The sequence below is a fragment of the Bombina bombina genome, chromosome 7 (assembly GCF_027579735.1).
Source record: "Bombina bombina isolate aBomBom1 chromosome 7, aBomBom1.pri, whole genome shotgun sequence".
In the NCBI taxonomy this organism is placed as follows: Eukaryota; Metazoa; Chordata; class Amphibia; order Anura; family Bombinatoridae; genus Bombina; species Bombina bombina.
Window position 1 is genome coordinate 272,171,125 of NC_069505.1, and position 17,675 is coordinate 272,188,799.

General features: G+C 36.1%; 1 protein-coding gene across 3 annotated transcripts in view; it reads left to right on the forward strand.

Moving 5' to 3' along the window:
* Positions 1-42: 42 nt before the first annotated feature.
* Positions 43-17,675, forward strand: part of CARD19 (caspase recruitment domain family member 19) — a 104,776-nt gene continuing 87,143 nt past the window's right edge. For 2 of the 3 annotated variants that reach the window (XM_053720754.1, XM_053720756.1), the window contains exon 1: positions 43-200. In XM_053720754.1, the coding sequence (XP_053576729.1) occupies positions 179-200 (22 nt within the window). In that variant the 5' untranslated portion in view covers positions 43-178. Of the gene's footprint in view, positions 201-17,189; positions 17,318-17,675 lie in introns of those variants that run through there. The other variant, XM_053720755.1, reaches the window with a different exon arrangement.

A 17,675-nucleotide genomic window follows, 5' to 3' on the forward strand; every position in this document is an offset into this window, starting at 1 on the left:
TCTCACGTGTCACTCCTTCCTAGAAGCCCCCTAGTGGACATATTGGTAATTACATTACTTGTAGCTGCCCGCCTGGCAGGGTGTTTGAGCACTTTCGTTATCTCTCGGACTTTAGCACCAAATTCCAGTAGGATCTAATGCATTTGTGGGCAGCAGCCACCTTCCCAGGGAATGAGCAATGCTTCCTGTATCCAGGAAATGTAAGTAATAAAGTGAGCAGGGCTTGGTGAGCTGCTAACCACGGATACAGGAAATGTAACCCGGGGCAGAATATAGCTCATGTATAGTGTAAGGCACAACATGTAATCAGTTTCAGTCTGTAGTTTATATGGAGTGAGTGTGTTATATACAGTTGGGGTATTACTGTATATCTGTATAACAGGAGCCCTTGCAGTCCAGGCTATTATCTTATGTTGTTTCCTGGGATTAAGTTTCATGTTTGTATCACAGTCTGGCTCAGTGGAACATTTTCCTGTTGCAGACAGTGAGTGTCACATTGTTGTCATAGAAGTCACAAATAACATAGGAAAAGGCATTGCATCATCTTCTAACTTTATAAAATGATATATATTTTTTTACTTCAACATCATCTTAAAACTAGTTACTCTTTTATCTATTTTTAATTATTATTTAGCAACAACAAAAAATACAGTAAACTCATTACATATTACAGGCTACAATGAAATACACACATTGAAATATAATTATTTCCATTTGTTGACTATATATGCTAATTTATCTATACAATAGTTCAATGTCTCTTACTTTTATGAATTGGAGGATTTTAATCTCATGCTTTTATCTCCACCATAAATGAAAGGAGTATTGCTTTATTTTTACACACATACACACACAATATATATATATATATAATATATACACATACACAACACACATAACATACATGTACACATGCATACACACACATACATATATACATACATGCATACATACACATACATATATACATACATGCATACATACACATACATATATACATACATGCATACATACACATACATATATACATACATGCATACATACACATACATATATACATACATGCATACACACAATATATATATATATATATATATATATATATATATATATATATATATATATATATATATATATATATATATATATATATACATATATATATATACACACACACACACACATATATATACACAACACACATAACATACATGTACACATGCATACATACACATACATATATACATACATGCATACACACAATATATATATATATACACACACACACACACATATATATACACAACACACATAACATACATGTACACATGCATACATACACATACATATATACATACATGCATACACACAATATATATATATATACACACACATACATACATACATACATATATATATATATATATATATATACACACACACACACATACATAGCATACACGTACATATATACATGCATAAATATACATATATAAATAAATATACATATATAAGCACACATATACATACATACATACACACATATACACATGCATACATCATACACATACACAAATATATATATGCATGCATACATATACACATGCATTCATACACATACATATATACATGCATGCATACATATACACATGCATACATTCACATCTTACATATACAGTATACATACACACACACATACATATATACATGCATGCATGCACATCTTACATATACAGTATACATACATGTATACATATGGGCCCGTGCACCGGTATTCAATTACCACACCTTTTCAGAGAGCTGGCAGTAGTATGTATTGCTTCTGAACATGTAATTTGTGTGATACAAGGCACTGCTGACTCTAAGCAGACATGGTGTTTGAACACTAGTGCACGTGCATTTACAGGATATGTGGGTATGCCGCAGAATAACATTTATAACTTTTATTAGAATATGGAATGGCTTCCTGCTTCTCCACATGTTGAGGAGGGGCTGGTTTATAATAATAATAATACTCTTGCTCCCTCTTTTGTGTAATTGCCAGGACTTAGCAAACGGAATGACATATCTCACAAACGTTGTTCTTTGTGACCTAGGACTGAGCTAAGGGAACAAAACTAAAGTGACCTTGGGGACAGAGTTTGGGCTGTCAGAGTGGAGCTGAGTAATAAAATGGTGGGGAAAGGCTGCAGATGTCTTAGATGTTGTGCAATCTCAGGTGCCCCTGGAAAAACCATAAGATAAATGTGAGTTAAACAGAGGAAGGAGGCACAGAATTACTAATTCAGGACAATCCTGTTAAGTGTAGAACCATTGATATACTGCCCAAAATTTTATTTTTGTCATAGGACGTCTCTTAGCTACAAACAAGTCATGGGAGTCAGGTGGTCTATCATATGTTTGCCTATAACTATGTGTTTACATTTGAGAAAATTTTGAAATCTTTCCAATTTACTTCTCTATTCAAAGTGTACAGTCTATCAATATATGCACACTTTCTGAGGCACCAGCTTCTACTGAGGATGTGCAAGAGTTTACAGTATATAGGTATACATGTTTGTGATTGGCTGATGACTGTCACATGATACCGGGGGGAGGGAAATAGAAGTAACTTTGAAATTTGACAGAAAAAAATCTACTACTCATTTGAAATTCAGACTAAGTGTAATTGCATTGTTTGTTTGTTTTTTTTATTATGAATTTGTTGATTTGTGCAATTCACACGATGCATCTTGTGATTGTTGGCTATGTACATATGCTGCTGACCACTACCATCAAGCTTTGCAGATACTAGGGAGATTACAACTCTTTATTTAACACTTTTACACTGACACACAAACATGCCTACAATAATAACTACTAATATTACAGTATAATATTACACTATTATGTCCTTGAACAACTGGAAGAATCAACACATTATTATTATCATTATTATCAGGTATTTGTAGAGCGCCAACAGATTCTGCAGCGCTATAAACATAGGCGGTATACAAGGTAACATTTATAGGGGGTCAAATGGGTAGAGGTCCCTGCCGAGAGTTGCACTGTTGTAATCGGCTCTTATGGGGGTGATCTACAACCAGATGGACTCATAGGCTTACATGCTGAGGGGGTTCAGGGGATAGCCGTGGAGGTAGGAAAGGTTAGTGTTGGTTAGCGCTTGAAGCTTTTAAAACTAGGAGAGAGTCTTGTGGAGCGAGGCAGAGAGTTCCACAAGATGGGAGACAATCTGGAGAAGTCCTGTAAACGGGAGTGCGATGAGGTAACAAGAGAGGAGGAGAGTAGGAGGTTGTGAGCAGAGTGAAGGGAACGGGAGGGAGAGTATCTGGAGACAAGGTTTGAGATGTAGGGGGGAGCAGTGCAGTTGAGGGCTTTGTATGTAAGAGTGAGAATTTTGTGTTTGATCCTGGAGGCAAGAGGAAGCCAGTGAAGGGATTGGCAGAGAGGTGCAGCAGATGAAGAGCGATGTGTAAGGAAGATGAGCCTGGCAGAGGCATTCATTATGGATTGTAAAGGAGCTAGGCGGCAGCTAGGGAGACAATACACTTAAAGTGTAATGAAGATTTATAGGCAACTACCAGCAATTAAAAGAACATTCTAGTGTAAATATAAATTACTCTATTTCATTACAGCATGTCTTTTTAAATAAATTCCTTTAATTTCCTTAGGCCTAGATTTGGAGTTCGGCGGTAGCCGTCAAAACCAGCGTTAGAGGCTCCTAACGCTGGTTTTGGCCGCCCGCTGGTATTTGGAGTCAGTGATTAAAGGGTCTAACGCTCACTTTTCAGCCGCGACTTTTCCATACCGCAGATCCCCCTACGCCATTTGCGTAGCCTATCTTTTCAATGGGATCTTTCTAACGCTGGTATTTAGAGTCGTTTCTGAAGTGAGCGTTAGAGCTCTAACGACAAAATTCCAGCCGCCTGAAAATAGCAGGAGTTAAGAGCTTTCTGGCTAACGCCGGTTTATAAAGCTCTTAACTACTGTACCCTAAAGTACACTAACACCCATAAACTACCTATGTACCCCTAAACCGAGCTCCCTCCACACCGCCGCCACTCGATTAAAATTTTTAACCCCTAATCTGCCGACCGCCACCTAAGTTATATTTATGTACCCCTAATCTGCTGCCCCTAACCCCGCCGACCCCTGTATTACATTTATTAACCCCTAACTTGCCCCCCACAACGTCGCCGCCAGCTACTTAAAATAATTAACCCCTAATCTTCCGACCGCAAATCGCCGCCACCTACGTTATCCCTATGTACCCCTAATCTGCTACCCCTAACATCGCCGACCCCTATATTATATTTATTAACCCCTAATCTGCCCCCCTCAACGTCGCCGACACCTGCCTACACTTATTAACCCCTAATCTGCCGAGCGGACCTGAGCCCTACTATAATAAATGTATTAACCCCTAATCCGCCTCACTAACCCTATCATAAATAGTATTAACCCCTAATCTGCCCTCCCTAACATCGCCGACACCTACCTTCAATTATTAACCCCTAATCTGCCGACCGGAGCTCACCACTATTCTAATAAATGTATTAACCCCTAAAGCTAAGTCTAACCCTAACACTAACACCCCCCTAAGTTAAATATAATATTTATCTAACGAAATAAATTAACTCTTATTAAATAACTTATTTCTATTTAAAGCTAAATACTTACCTGTAAAATAAACCCTAATATAGCTACAATATAAATTATAATTATATTATAGCTATTTTAGGATTAATATTTATTTTACAGGCAACTTTGTAATTATTTTAACCAGGTACAATAGCTATTAAATAGTTAAGAACTATTTAATAGTTACCTAGTTAAAATAATTACAAATTTACCTGTAAAATAAATCCTAACCTAAGTTATAATTAAACCTAACACTACCCTATCAATAAAATAATTAAATAAACTACCTACAATTACCTACAATTAACCTAACACTACACTATCAATAAATTAATTAAACACAATTCCTACAAATAAATACAATTAAATAAACTAGCTAAAGTACAAAAAATAAAAAAGAACTAAGTTACAGAAAATAAAAAAATATTTACAAACATAAGAAAAATATTACAACAATTTTAAACTAATTACACCTACTCTAAGCCCCCTAATAAAATAACAAAGCCCCCCAAAATAAAAAATTCCCTACCCTATTCTAAATTAAAAAAGTTACAAGCTCTTTTACCTTACCAGCCCTGAACAGGGCCCTTTGCGGGGCATGCCCCAAGAATTTCAGCTCTTTTGCCTGTAAAAAAAAACATACAATACCCCCCCCCCCAACATTACAACCCACCACCCACATACCCCTAATCTAACCCAAACCCCCTTAAATAAACCTAACACTAAGCCCCTGAAGATCTTCCTACCTTGTCTTCACCATACCAGGTTCACCGATCCGTCCTGGCTCCAACATCTTCATCCAACCCAAGCGGGGGTTGGCGATCCATAATCCGGTCCAGAAGAGGCTCCAAAGTCTTCCTCCTATCCGGCAAGAAGAGGACATCCGGACCGGCAAACATCTTCTCCAAGCGGCATCTTCGATCTTCTTCCATCCGGAGCGAAGCGGCAGGATCCTGAAGACATCCAGCGCGGAACATCCATCCGGACCGACGACTGAACGACGAATGACTGTTCCTTTAAGGGACGTCATCCAAGATGGCGTCCCTCGAATTCCGATTGGCTGATAGGATTCTATCAGCCAATCAGAATTAAGGTAGGAATTTTCTGATTGGCTGATGGAATCAGCCAATCAGAATCAAGTTCAATCCGATTGGCTGATCCAATCAGCCAATCAGATTGAGCTCGCATTCTATTGGCTGATCGGAACAGCCAATAGAATGCGAGCTCAATCTGATTGGCTGATTGGATCAGCCAATCGGATTGAACTTGATTCTGATTGGCTGATTCCATCAGCCAATCAGAAAATTCCTACCTTAATTCCGATTGGCTGATAGAATCCTATCAGCCAATCGGAATTCGAGGGACGCCATCTTGGATGACGTCCCTTAAAGGAACAGTCATTCGTCGTTCAGTCGTCGGTCCGGATGGATGTTCCGCGCTGGATGTCTTCAGGATCCTGCCGCTTCGCTCCGGATGGAAGAAGATCGAAGATGCCGCTTGGAGAAGATGTTTGCCGGTCCGGATGTCCTCTTCTTGCCGGATAGGAGGAAGACTTTGGAGACTCTTCTGGACCGGATTATGGATCGCCAACCCCCGCTTGGGTTGGATGAAGATGTTGTAGCCAGGACGGATCGGTGAACCTGGTATGGTGAAGACAAGGTAGGAAGATCTTCAGGGGCTTAGTGTTAGGTTTATTTAAGGGGGTTTGGGTTAGATTAGGGGTATGTGGGTGGTGGGTTGTAATGTTGGGGGGGGGTATTGTATGGTTTTTTTTACAGGCAAAAGAGCTGAAATTCTTGGGGCATGCCCCGCAAAGGGCCCTGTTCAGGGCTGGTAAGGTAAAAGAGCTTGTAACTTTTTTAATTTAGAATAGGGTAGGGAATTTTTTATTTTGGGGGGCTTTGTTATTTTATTAGGGGGCTTAGAGTAGGTGTAATTAGTTTAAAATTGTTGTAATATTTTTCTTATGTTTGTAAATATTTTTTTATTTTCTGTAACTTAGTTCTTTTTTATTTTTTGTACTTTAGCTAGTTTATTTAATTGTATTTATTTGTAGGAATTGTGTTTAATTAATTTATTGATAGTGTAGTGTTAGGTTAATTGTAGGTAATTGTAGGTAGTTTATTTAATTATTTTATTGATAGGGTAGTGTTAGGTTTAATTATAACTTAGGTTAGGATTTATTTTACAGGTAAATTTGTTATTATTTTAACTAGGTAACTATTAAATAGTTCTTAACTATTTAATAGCTATTGTACCTGGTTAAAATAATTACAAAGTTGCCTGTAAAATAAATATTAATCCTAAAATAGCTATAATATAATTATAATTTATATTGTAGCTATATTAGGGTTTATTTTACAGGTAAGTATTTAGCTTTAAATAGGAATAATTTATTTAATAAGAGTTAATTAATTTCGTTAGATAAATATTATATTTAACTTAGGGGGGTGTTAGTGTTAGGGTTAGACTTAGCTTTAGGGGTTAATACATTTATTAGAATAGCGGTGAGCTCCGGTCGGCAGATTAGGGGTTAATAATTGAAGGTAGGTGTCGGCGATGTTAGGGAGGGCAGATTAGGGGTTAATACTATTTATGATAGGGTTAGTGAGGCGGATTAGGGGTTAATAACTTTATTATAGTAGCGCTCAGGTCCGCTCGGCAGATTAGGGGTTAATAAGTGTAGGCAGGTGTCGGCGACGTTGTGGGGGGCAGGTTAGGGGTTAATAAATATAATATAGGGGTCGGCGGTGTTAGGGGTAGCAGATTAGGGGTACATAGGGATAACGTAGGTGGCGGCGGTTTACGGAGCGGCAGATTAGGGGTTTAAAAAAATATGCAGGGGTCAGCGATAGCGGGGGCGGCAGATTAGGGGTTAATAAGTGTAAGGTTAGGGGTGTTTAGACTCGGGGTACATGTTAGAGTGTTAGGTGCAGACGTAGGAAGTGTTTCCCCATAGGAAACAATGGGGCTGCGTTAGGAGCTGAACGCTGCTTTTTTGCAGGTGTTAGGTTTTTTTTCAGCTCAAACAGCCCCATTGTTTCCTATGGGGGAATCGTGCACGAGCACGTTTTTGAGGCCGGCCGCGTCCGTAAGCAACTCTGGTATCGAGAGTTGCATTTGCGGTAAAAATGCTCTACGCTCCTTTTTTGGAGCCTAACGCAGCATTTGTTTGAACTCTCGATACCAGAGTTAATTTTATGGTGCGGCCAGAAAAAAGCCCGCGGAGCGTTAACAGCCCTTCTACCGCCGAACTCCAAATCTAGGCCTTAGTGTTTATTGACGTTATTAGGGTTTAAACACATAGCCAAAGTTGCACTCCTGGAACACAAGCATTTATCTTCAGATGAGGACTTGTCCAGTGATTGGAACATAAGCAGGGATGCCTGCTCTTGATTGGCTTATTATCGGTATCCTTATCTGAGGTGGCACATTAGCACAGCTTTGACTATGAATTTTTCCCTTTTCAAGAATTAAACACATAGGGCTAGATTATCTTCGCTAGAAGTAATCTTTTTGCCCGCGTAGGATTGCGCACATATTACAAGTTAAAAATCAAAAGTTTGCGTGCACGTGAAACCCGACGCACGTTAACTTATTTTTTCCCATAGATTTCAATTGAGACTCTAAAACAACACTTACGACTCGCACACTAACCCGACAGGAGTTATTAATATTGCACATTCCAAAGTTCTTCACATACAGGAAAATGTATAACATTTTTATAATTTTATAATTTTTTAAAATATTTATATGAATAATTTTCATCAAATATTGTTTATATGAGTGTAACTGTAATTTTAAATGTATTTATGTTGTGTTTAGTGCAGCTTTTTAGTTACGCTAACCTGATGAGTGTAAAAAATGTGATTGTGCTTTTGCGTTCGTGTTTTTCAACTTGTAATATGAGTACTCTTTCTGACTCGTGCAAAAATCCGATATCGCATATGGGCAAATGTTAGAACATCACTTGTAATCTAGCCCATACTATAACAAATAAACTTGTTTAATTTTTTTCTAACAAAATACAGCTTTTTATATTTACACTACAACGTATCTTTGCAAGTGGAATGTAATTTAGTCCAGTGTCTGTAGCACATTTGAAAGAGTAACCTGCCATCAAAAATATTTTATTGTTTTGAGTTAAATAAATGCGTATTGAAATATATGTGCAATAATATTTTGACAACTGATCGGCATTACTAAGTAAATGTTATCTTATGCTGCCATACGTCTGCGGTGACCTCGGTTTTTCTCTAACACTTTGTCTTGACAGTCTTGATAAAAAAGAAATGTTCTGTACAACAACTGGTTTCATTTTAATGCTTCTTATTGTTCTAAGCGTCTCTTAGCCTCAAACAAGTCAAATCATTTCAGGTAAATGGTTCATTAGATTCCACACTGCAGATGGGATTTAAAGGGATATTAAAGTCATTTTGTTACATATTTACATAGATCAAAAAAGACTCAAGTCCACTAAGTTCAACCTTTCACACATTCTTGTTACTAGTGTTGATTTAAAAGGCAACAAAACAAATTGAAGCAATGTTTATACCTAGTAAATAGCAGAAATTAAGCTTCACATTGTAAAAGGACTGACTGCATGCTATATAAAATCACTTAAAGGGATATGAAACATTTATTTTAAAACAAAGTAAACATAAAAAGAAACAGATTGTGTTAAAAAATGCAAACAACCAATTTATTTTATTGCAAATTGGGCACTAGAAATTCTCAATGTAGCCACTACCCTCAGAACTTAAAGGGATATGAAACCCAACATTTTCTTTCATGATTCAGATAGAGCATGCAATATTAAACAACGTTTTAATTTACCTCTACTATCAATTTTTCTTTCTTCTCTTGGTATCTTTTGTTGAAAAGCAGGGATGTAAGCTTAGGTGCCAGCCCATTTCTAGAGCACTATATGGCAACATTATTTCCTGCCATGTAGTGCTCCAGATGCCTACCTTGGGATCTCTTGAACAAAGAATATCATGGGAACGACGCAAATTTGATAATAGAATTAAATTGGAAACTTTTTTCTTTTTAAATGGTATGTTCTGTCTGAATCACAAAATAATTTTTTTAAGGTTTTATATCCCTTTAAGTTGAATTCTGCCTCTTCTAAGCATAGGTAAAAAATACGTCCTGTTTCTCTTACATTCACTAAACACTAAGAGCTAGATTACAAGCGGAGCCCAAATGTGCGCTCCCATGAGTTCTTTATCCGCGCTCAACTTTTTTTACCATTGCTCGCCCAGTTGTGCACATATTACAAGTCATTAGTAAAACTTTTGTGCTCTCGTGATCGCATTCTTGCGCAGAAAAAAACCTGCAAAGTTGTGAACGCAGGATAGTATTCCACCATAGACTTTAATGTAGCCTCGTTTTGATAAAAAAAAACAGTTTGCGCAAACATGAGCAAAGGATTGAAATGAGATATATGTATGTATTTCTATATATATGTATATCTGTATTTACATGTGTATATATGTCTAAATATATAATACATATATACACATATAAATACATATATAAACATATAAATACATATATACACATATAAATACATATATAAACATATAAATACATATATACACATATAAATACATATATAAACATATAAATACATATATACACATATAAATACATATATACACATATAAATACATATATAAATATATATATACACATATAAATACACATATACACATATAAATACATATATAAACATATAAATACATATATACACATATAAATACATATATAAACATATACACATATATACATATATAAATACATATATAAACATATAAATACATATATACACATATAAATACATATATAAATACATATATGCACATATAAATACATATATACACATATAAATACATATATACACATATAAATACATATATAAATATATACACATATAAATACATATATACACATATAAATACACATATAAACATATAAATACATATATACACATATAAATACATATATAAACATATAAATACATATATACACATATAAATACAGATATACATATATATATATATATATATATATATATATATATATATATATATATATATATATATATATATATATATATATATATATATATATATATATAGAAATACATGCAGAGACTTTGAGACGACCGGGGGAAGCGATGCAGCAGCTGTCAAGATTAAAAGGTAAGTATTTTCACAACACGAGTGAAATGTAAATTTTGATGAATTAAAGTGCCCCTGTTTTTAATCTGATTTTTAGAAACCGGGCACTTTATCATCTAAATTTACATTCACTTTAAGCATATTTCTTATGTGTTTATGATTCTTTTTTGACTTGCTTAACAGCAAATGATAGCGTGTCACTCGTAATCTAGCCCTAAGCCAGTTCAAATGACTCTAGAAGATTTTTCACATTATATATGCCTTCCTGTAGAGGCCTTGTGATGCTGTGACAAGTAGTGTACACTGCACAAAGGAAGTTTAAAATTCAATAAAAAGTAAAATAATTTTAAAATGAAGAATCATACATATTGTAATGATTTCTATTAAGTTGCATTACAATGAAACAGACTTTTATAGCCTTTTAACAACACTGTGATTTATTTACCAAATTTGCATTGTTTTGTAGTGATGGGACATACACCATCAAAAGTCACTTGAGTATGTTTTTCTCTAATGTCCTCTATTGTTGCCAGTTAGGGACAGCTATGACAATGAGCTTCTGAACTAATCAGGGACTTACTGTATAGCATGTTGCAGGGTTGGGAATTTTTCAGGATTTAGTCCAGCCTCTTTAGGGCAGTGGCTGGAGCAATTAGCGCTTATAAAATTAACCAGAGATCAGATTGCTGGTTAATTTTATAAATCTGCCCCAAATGGCCCCAGAATACTGTGTAGTATATTTTATTAGAAAATAAAGATGGCAGCAGCTTTATTTTTTAATAAAATTATTGCACTAGGTAGTATTTTGAGGTTAAAGTTGGTGGGAGTGGGGTGTTAGAAAAAATACGGCACTGAAAAGTGCCTTTACATTGTAGTCTATGAGAACTGTGTGTTCCTAGTAGTAAATATATATGTATATGCTTATATACATATATATATATTTATATTTGCTGCCATCGCTGAGCTTCTTACCCCCTTCACTGCACGTAGGTTCTGAAGCCATCTCTGATAGCATCAGAACAAGTCTCCCATATGAGCCTATGGAAGCGCGCTCTTGTGATTGCAAGGCTTCCCAGCAATTGTTCGCATTGCTGACAACTTGTTATACCAGCGTAAATTAGCGTGCACTGGTATTACAAAGTCGAGCGCAAATATCGCTTTTATAAAAACGATATTAAGCACACCACTTTTAATCTGGCCCATAATAAATTATAAAAAAAAATTCTTATTCTGAATAATTAAACATTTCATGGGAAGTTGCATTTTGGCCTTGATTTCAGTTTAATAAAACATGTTAATCAGCAAAAAACAAAACAAATTGTTTTCACTACTGAAAGTTGTATGATACTGAAAGCTTTGCTATAGCAGGAATATGGAATATTTGGCCTAGGGGTTCAATATATTGCAACCAAAATAATAAATAACTATTGTTTATTTCTTTATAATGTATATAATTTGTTTTTTTTATACTGTATACTTGTTTTTTTTATTTTTGGGCGGGAGAGAGCTCTGCATGCATACTGTCATTGTAACATACTGTTCCCATTAAAGCTTAAACTATTTACAGCTAGTTATATTTCTTTATAGATGAAGGTAAGTGACATACTATCACCAGTGAGGAAGAGATGGCGATCTTAAAGGGACATAAAAGTCCAAAGGAAAATACTTCTATTGCTTACATATAAATATGTGTTTAAGTGGTCCACAGTATTATTTTGGGCAAGACCACCGAATGTGGACAAAACAAGCTTCTGAACCAGTGTCTTTCTGTTAAAGGGTGCAATTTCCACCAATGTAAGGTTTTTTTATATTTTACCTGCATTTGAACACATTGGAAAGATGTAAACTAATAGCATTCTTCCATCATTTAAAGGGACATTGTACACTAGATTTTTCTTTGTATAAATGTTTTGTAGATGATCCATTTATAGAGCTCATCTGGGAGTGTTTTTGTAAAAATTGATAGTTTAGCTTTTTTTAAAATAACGTTGTACTGACTTTCAGACTCCTAAACAGACTTCAGATTGCTTTTGTATAATGGGTCTTTTTATATGAAGGTATGGGGGGAGGTTCTGCTCTCAGCCCCTTTCTGTGGGTGTCCCAGCCTAATCTCATCAACAGTGCTAAATTGGAAGCTTCTAAGTAAGTTTTTAAAAGGTTTTATACTGGATTTTTATACCAGTATTTGTGCATATTATTCTTTATAGTAGTGCCTATTACATGCAGTTATATAAAAATTGGTGCATACTATCCCTGTAAGAGAATTTATGTTGTTGTTTTTTGTTTTTTTTTGGCTATCACTTACAGGACTGGTCTTCTTCAAAATTGCCTATTTCATTGAAGGAACATTAAAACCAAAATGTAATTTCCCATAAACATTGTAGCGTATCATCATTGTTTATTTTGACAACATTTTACTTACATTACCACTGAAGAATATGGTTTTTCCACTGCTGTATACAGAGAATTTGTAGTGTATCCTGCAGATTTCAGAACTATGAGACTGCAACATGCTGCAGAGTAATTGCCTGATCTGTGCAGGAGTTCATTTATATGTGCCTATAAATTGGCAATAGCAAAGGAGATAAGTTAAACATATTCTATAGACTTTTTAAAGGGGTTGTCCCTTGAATGCAAAACAATACTAATCTTCCTTACAAAATTACAGTTTTAAATACTTTCAGAACATTTATTTTGTATTCAGCTTTTTAAATGCAGTGCTTAAAGGGACACAAAACCCAGCTTTTTTTCTTTCACGATTCCATTTCTAACAGGAACTAAAAAGCTCACAATTTCAGAATAGAATTACAGGAAAAGGGGACAAAATAAATAATGAACGCATGTTGCAGAGTATTTCTATGTGTATATACAATGTTTCAATATAGACTGATATGCTTCAGGAAAGCTTTCCTCTGTGAAAGCACAGTTGGACAAAAAGAAGCTACTCCCAGGTGGCAACCGAGCCATAGAACAAACTATTTGAGCTTTTGTTCATTCCTGGCAGACTGTTTCTCTTTTTGTTTGAGTTTCAGTTCATATTACCATCTCAAAGTGTTTAATGTCCCTTTTAGGTTTAAAGGGACAGAAAAGTCAAAATAAAACTTAAATTGATTGGATAGAGCATGAAATAGTAAACAACCTCCCAATTTATTTCTGTTATCAATGTTGCTTATCTCTCTTAGTATCCTTTGTTAAAGGGACAGTATGCACCAATTTTCATATAGCTACATGTAATAGTCACTACTATTAAGAAGAATATGCACAGATGCTGATATAAAAGTACAGTATTAAACCTTTTAAAAACTTACTTAGAATCTCACAATTTAGCACTGTTGGTTAGGCTTGGGCACCCACTGAAATTGACTGAGAAAGCAGAAATGGCAGACTCTCCCCTGCATAGGAAAAGACCCATTACACAAACAGGAGCAAGCAGGAATTTGCGGACATCAGTATACATTTGACATTGTGGGGCTTGGTTAGGAATCTGAAAATCAATGTTATTTAATAATAAGCAAAACTATAAATTGTTACAAAATGACTCCCATATAAATGGATCATCTACAAAACATTTATGCAAAGACAAATCTTTTATACAATGTCCCTTTAAAGAGTAATCCTAGGTGAGCTCAGGAGTGTGCACGTGTTTTTAGCCATCAGGCTGCAGTTTTTGCAACATTATTTATAGCAATGGAAAACATAGTTACAAACACTGCTGCCATCCTTTGCTATTGACACGTGCACACTGTTAAGTTCCTATCAGCCTACCTAGGTTAAGTCTTCAACAAAGGATATCAAGAGAAAGAAGCAAAATTGATAAAAGAAGTAAATAAAAAGTTGTTTAAAATTGTATGTTCTATCTGAATCATAACAGTTCATTTTAAGAGTTGGGGCCGATTTATGAAAGTGCGAGCGGACGTGATACAATGTAGCATGTCTGCCGCACATCGATAAATGCCGACAGCATACGCTGTCAGCATTTATCATTGCACAAGCAGTTCTTGTGAACTTCTTGTGCACTGCCGGCCCATGCAAATTTGGCCCCTAGCAGGGGGTGTCAATCAGCCGATCGTATCGGATCGGGCGGATTGATGTCTGCAGCCTCAGAGCAGGCAGATCAGTTAAGGAGCATTGGTCTTTAGACCGCTGCTTCATAACTGCTGTTTCCGGAGAGCCTGAAGGCTCGTGCCGAAACAGGGGCATCAAGCTCCATTCGGAGCTTGATAATTCGGATCCTAAGTCTTGACTAATGAGTTAAAAAGCTTTAGATCAGCTTCCTCTGCCTCTTGTTATGCATTTCATGCAGGGCTCAAGTCCTATAAAAAAGTGTGGGAACTCACCAAGACTTCCGCCACCCCCTCATAATATATATATATATACATACGTATATACACACACACACACACTGTATGTATATGTACATACACTTTGGTTAATTAAAAGCAAATTAAATCCAATGAAGGGTTGAAAGGTTGCCTGAGAATCCTCCTCTGTCACAGAGTCTCACCCCCTTAAGGTGCAATAGTCCTATTTCTGCTGAGGGGAATTAAATAACTCCAGAGCAAGTCACACAGAAATGTAAGCACCATGGGCTACACACAGCAGGGCCACTAACAGGCTTGCATTTAGTGTATTATAGGAAGTGTTACTGCCCATTACTAGAGGATCTCACTATTCCTCTAACCAGACTGTGCTCTAGCTCTGTGCTCTAGTGTATTACAGAACATGGTTTGGAATGTCACAAGGGAGGTTGCACATTTTGAGGGATATTTATGAGGAGAAATGTTTTTCCCAAACCAGTGGGGCAGCAGATTTCCCAGGGCCTCTGATTGCACAAAAACCTAAATACAACACTAATGCATGTTTATAATTACATAGTTAAAGATAGATAATCCCTTTATTGCTCATTCCCCAGTTTTGCATAACCAACATGGTTATATTAATATACTTTTTATCTCTGTGATTACCTTGTGTCTAAGCCTCTGCAGACTGCCCCCTTATCTCAGGGTTATTTATTTATTATCTATTGACTTGCATTTTAGCCAATTAGTGTTGTCTCCTGCACAACTCCATGGGAAAGAGCACAATGTTATCTATGTGACACACATGGATTAGCAGTCTCTTGTTGTGAAAAGCTAATAAAAAGCATGTGATAAGAGGCTGTCTGTAGTGGTTTAGAAACAGGCAGAAATTTAGAGGTTTAAATGTTATAAAGTTTATTAATATAACAATGTTGGTTGTGCAAAGCTGGGGAATGGGTAGTAAAGGTGTTATCTATCTTTTTAAACAATAACAATTTTTGTGTTGACTGTCCCTTTAAAGTGACATAAAAGTGATAAAAGAAAATGCTCTTGTCCCATATAACCAAGGTATACAGAATTAGGCACATTGTATAAACCAGCTATTTGATTTGCAATATTTGTAAACCTTTTCTTTTTGGTCTCTCTAGATAGCGTGAGGCAAGCGCAATTGTTTACATATTATAGTTAAAAAGGCTAATTGTATAGGTTCCTTATACAGGTAGAAAACCTTTTATCCAAACTGCTTGGGACCGGAAAAGGTTTGTATTTTGGAATAGTTTGTACTTTGGAATATTTGTATCTGTAAAATGGGTCAGCTTGGGGAGGAGATAGGACCAAGGAGCCAATTTATCAATGACTGACATGATACCCTGTAGCGTATCATGTCCGCCAGACATCGCTGAAAGCCGACAGCATACTAGAACTGCTTGTGCAATGCCACCCCTGTAGATTTGCGGCCAATCGGCCACTAGCAGGGGTGTCAATCAACCCGATTGCTCAGATGCCGCGGACCAGTTAAGGCGCAGCGGTCTTAAGACTGCTGCTTTTTAACTGCTGTTTCTGGCAAGCCTGAAGGATGTATTAGGCACCATACAGTGCTTAATAATTCAGCCCCCATGTGTTAACAACATCTTATGTCATTTTGTCATGGTTTTGTTATGTCATGGTAATAGTTTGTTGTTTTGAATATATAGAGAGTAGCATTTGCATTGTAGAACACAAAAACAAAAAACAAAGATGCAGCCAGAGAAGATTGTGACTTAAATAGTCATTCTTAATTCTATTTAAATAAAAAATATTGATGAAAAAGTTTAGATTTTATATATATTATAATTCCGGATTTTGTTTTGAGAATTTGTACCTGTAAAAAAAAAAAAAGAATGGTAGCTGAAGTCCGGTACAATATTCACAGCTTGTGCTGCACAGTATGGGTGTTTAGCATAGATCAGTGAATATTAGATCTCATTCCACCTTAAGTGACTTTGGCAATGGGCGGGTGCTGAGGCTGGGCTGGGTGTAATCTGAAGCTAGAGTGGCTTCTGGGTTCTGCTTCTTGATGCTTTCACGCCAGTCATCTAGAGATATGGGAGGGACAGACAGCTAGACAAACAAGGAAGTGTCAGAAGTCTCCGCTGTCAGCATTAGCATCAAACCCAAAGAGGTGATAGATTATCCTGATCCCCGCCATGTCAGGTCAGTGATATAAATAATATTGATTGTTAGTAAGCATGGTCGATGATACCAATACTATTGATTGTCAGTAAGCATGGTCAGTGATACAAATCCTATTGATTGTTAGTAAGCATGGTCAGTGATACAAATCCTATTGATTGTCAGTAAGCATGATCAGTGACACTAATCCTATTGATTGTTAGTAAGCATGGTCAGTGATACCAATGCTATTGATTGTCAGTATGCATAGTCAATGACACTAATCCTATTGATTGTTAGTAAGCATGGTCAGTGACACTAATCCTATTGATTGTTAGTAAGCATGGTCAGTGATACAAATCCTATTGATTGTCTGTAAGCATGGTCAGTGATACAAATC